Source organism: Crocuta crocuta, unplaced genomic scaffold, assembly GCF_008692635.1.
Source record: "Crocuta crocuta isolate KB4526 unplaced genomic scaffold, BGI_CrCroc_1.0 scaffold657, whole genome shotgun sequence".
Lineage (NCBI taxonomy): Eukaryota > Metazoa > Chordata > Mammalia > Carnivora > Hyaenidae > Crocuta > Crocuta crocuta.
This window is the reverse complement of record NW_027529583.1, coordinates 1743780-1745720: the sequence shown is the minus strand read 5'-3', so window position 1 is coordinate 1745720 and position 1941 is coordinate 1743780. Positions and strand designations below refer to the sequence as shown.

The 1941-nt window shown below is 47.1% G+C and overlaps 1 protein-coding gene across 1 annotated transcript in view; it reads left to right on the top strand.

The window, feature by feature from the left end:
• CA5B (carbonic anhydrase 5B) overlaps nt 1–1798 on the top strand; it is an 82437-nt gene extending 80639 nt beyond the window's left edge. The window contains exon 9 of the mRNA XM_077761700.1: nt 1667–1798. Within this exon, the coding sequence (XP_077617826.1) occupies nt 1667–1798 (132 nt within the window). The remainder of the gene's footprint in view (nt 1–1666) is intronic.
• The last annotated feature ends 143 nt before the right edge of the window (nt 1799–1941 follow it).

Sequence of the window (1941 nt, the reverse complement as noted above, 5' to 3'; positions counted from 1 at the left end):
CTTCTCTCTCTGCCTCTCCCCCACTCATGTTCTCTCTCTCTCTCTCTCTCTCTCTCTCTGTCAAAAATAAACATTAAAATTTTTTAAAAAATAAAATCTAAATCTGTATTCTTTTTTAATAGGAGCATCTTCATAGGAGACATTCTTACTGCTGTCACATGAAAGTCTGGTCTAACTCATGAGAAATGTTACAGCAGTCCAAACAACAACCCAGACGGCGACACTTTCAGAATGGCAGCATAAGTCCTGGTCGCAGGAACCAGCAAAATTGCTCATTTGTACAGCTGCATTTTTTGCCAGTCAGGGCATTCTCCAGTTAGGGGCTATAATCACCAAGTCCCCACCCTCAAGGAGTTTAAGGTTTAGTGCAAGCAGCAGCTTTGTGAAGGCCACAAAGTAGAATATAGCGTGAGAGGTGGTATAAAAGGCGAAATCCTTGAGCTAGGAGCATACGCAGGACAGGTACCAACCCACTCTTGAGAGGACAGGAGTTTTCACAGGGATGATGACAGAAGAGCGGATGTGTCAGAAACACTATTGCGAGGCACTATGCCAACATAAAGCATGCATTTGGGAACTATTATCACGACTTTGGTTTTTAGAGATGAGAAAAACAAGGACTAGACATTCCGGAGTTTACTCAAAATCAGAGAGCCGAGGCTGGAGTTTCCCAGTCTATCCAACTCCCAAGCCTGTGATTAATTACGGATGCGCTGAGCTGGACAAGGTCAGCTTGGAGGTGTGTTACTCCAAGTGTGTCCGTAAGAGGGAGCAGGGCAAGGGTCTATGCAGTTTGGGCATTGGGTGTCTGCTGAATGATTCCTAGGAAGGGCTAGGAGAAGCAGGGACACTTTAGTAATTGGGTAGCTCAGTGATTTTGATTTGGAGGAGAGAGGAACAAAGGTAGGCCAAGGAAGTTATCCAATCACTAGAAAGATGGGGGTTGTTCATAATTTTGCCGCTGCAGTACGTCCTCAAGAGAAGCAGTTTTTACCTGGTCTCTGGCCTTGTAGATGTACCTCACAGTCCGATGATTAGCACGGCTCATTTTACTTTATCAATCCTACTCTTGTTGCCTCATCTCGACTGTGATATTCCAGCTTTATCCTTTGTATCACAAACCGGAGTAATTTACCTAAAACACAAATACGACGACAGACCTCAACCTAAAAGCTTTCGGTGGCTCCCTGTTGCCTGCAGAACGTAATTAAAGCTTCTCAGCATGGCCCTTCTCCATAACCCAGCTCCAGCCCACCTCTACTGCTGTGTCCCTTGATAACTCTCGAACTTGCCTTTAAATTCGATGGCCAAAATTCTTGCGGGTCTGGCCGATTCCACGTTGTTTCATCCCTCGGTGTCTTTGCTTATAGTGATTTACCATTCCCACCTGGGAATCCCACCCTTCACCTGGGTAAAGGCTACGTTCCTTTAAAACTCAGGCATCAGAACGGTCTCCCTGAATCCCCAGGTGGACTATGTTAAGTGACTTCAGTTGCCTGTACCATATTACGTTATCTACGTATTTGTTGCTTCTCTGTCTCTAGAATGCATATTCCTTTGGAGCAAAGATGATGCCTTTGCAGGCCAGATGTTAGATTCCCCTACAGAGGTGGGAGGTGTGAATAGAAGGGGGCGGAATCTGGCGCTTTATCTGAGGGGCTTATAGGCAGGACCGCAGAAGAAGGCGGTGCCTGGACAGTCAGTCGGCCTGCAAAGGGCGGCGGCCGACTGCGCCGGGAACGAAGTTTCGTGTGGGGAGGAGGACATGAGACAGCCAAGGGTAACTTTAACGTCCTAGCCACAAGACACCCCACTGTGGTGTGGGAGGAGGTAGTGATACTACTGGGGAAACGCCAGGAGGTTAGAGTTACTTTCAGGGAGCGGTAGGAATTTTCGGGAAAGACACATTTCTTTGTGCAATTTTGGAAGACCGGCCGCCTA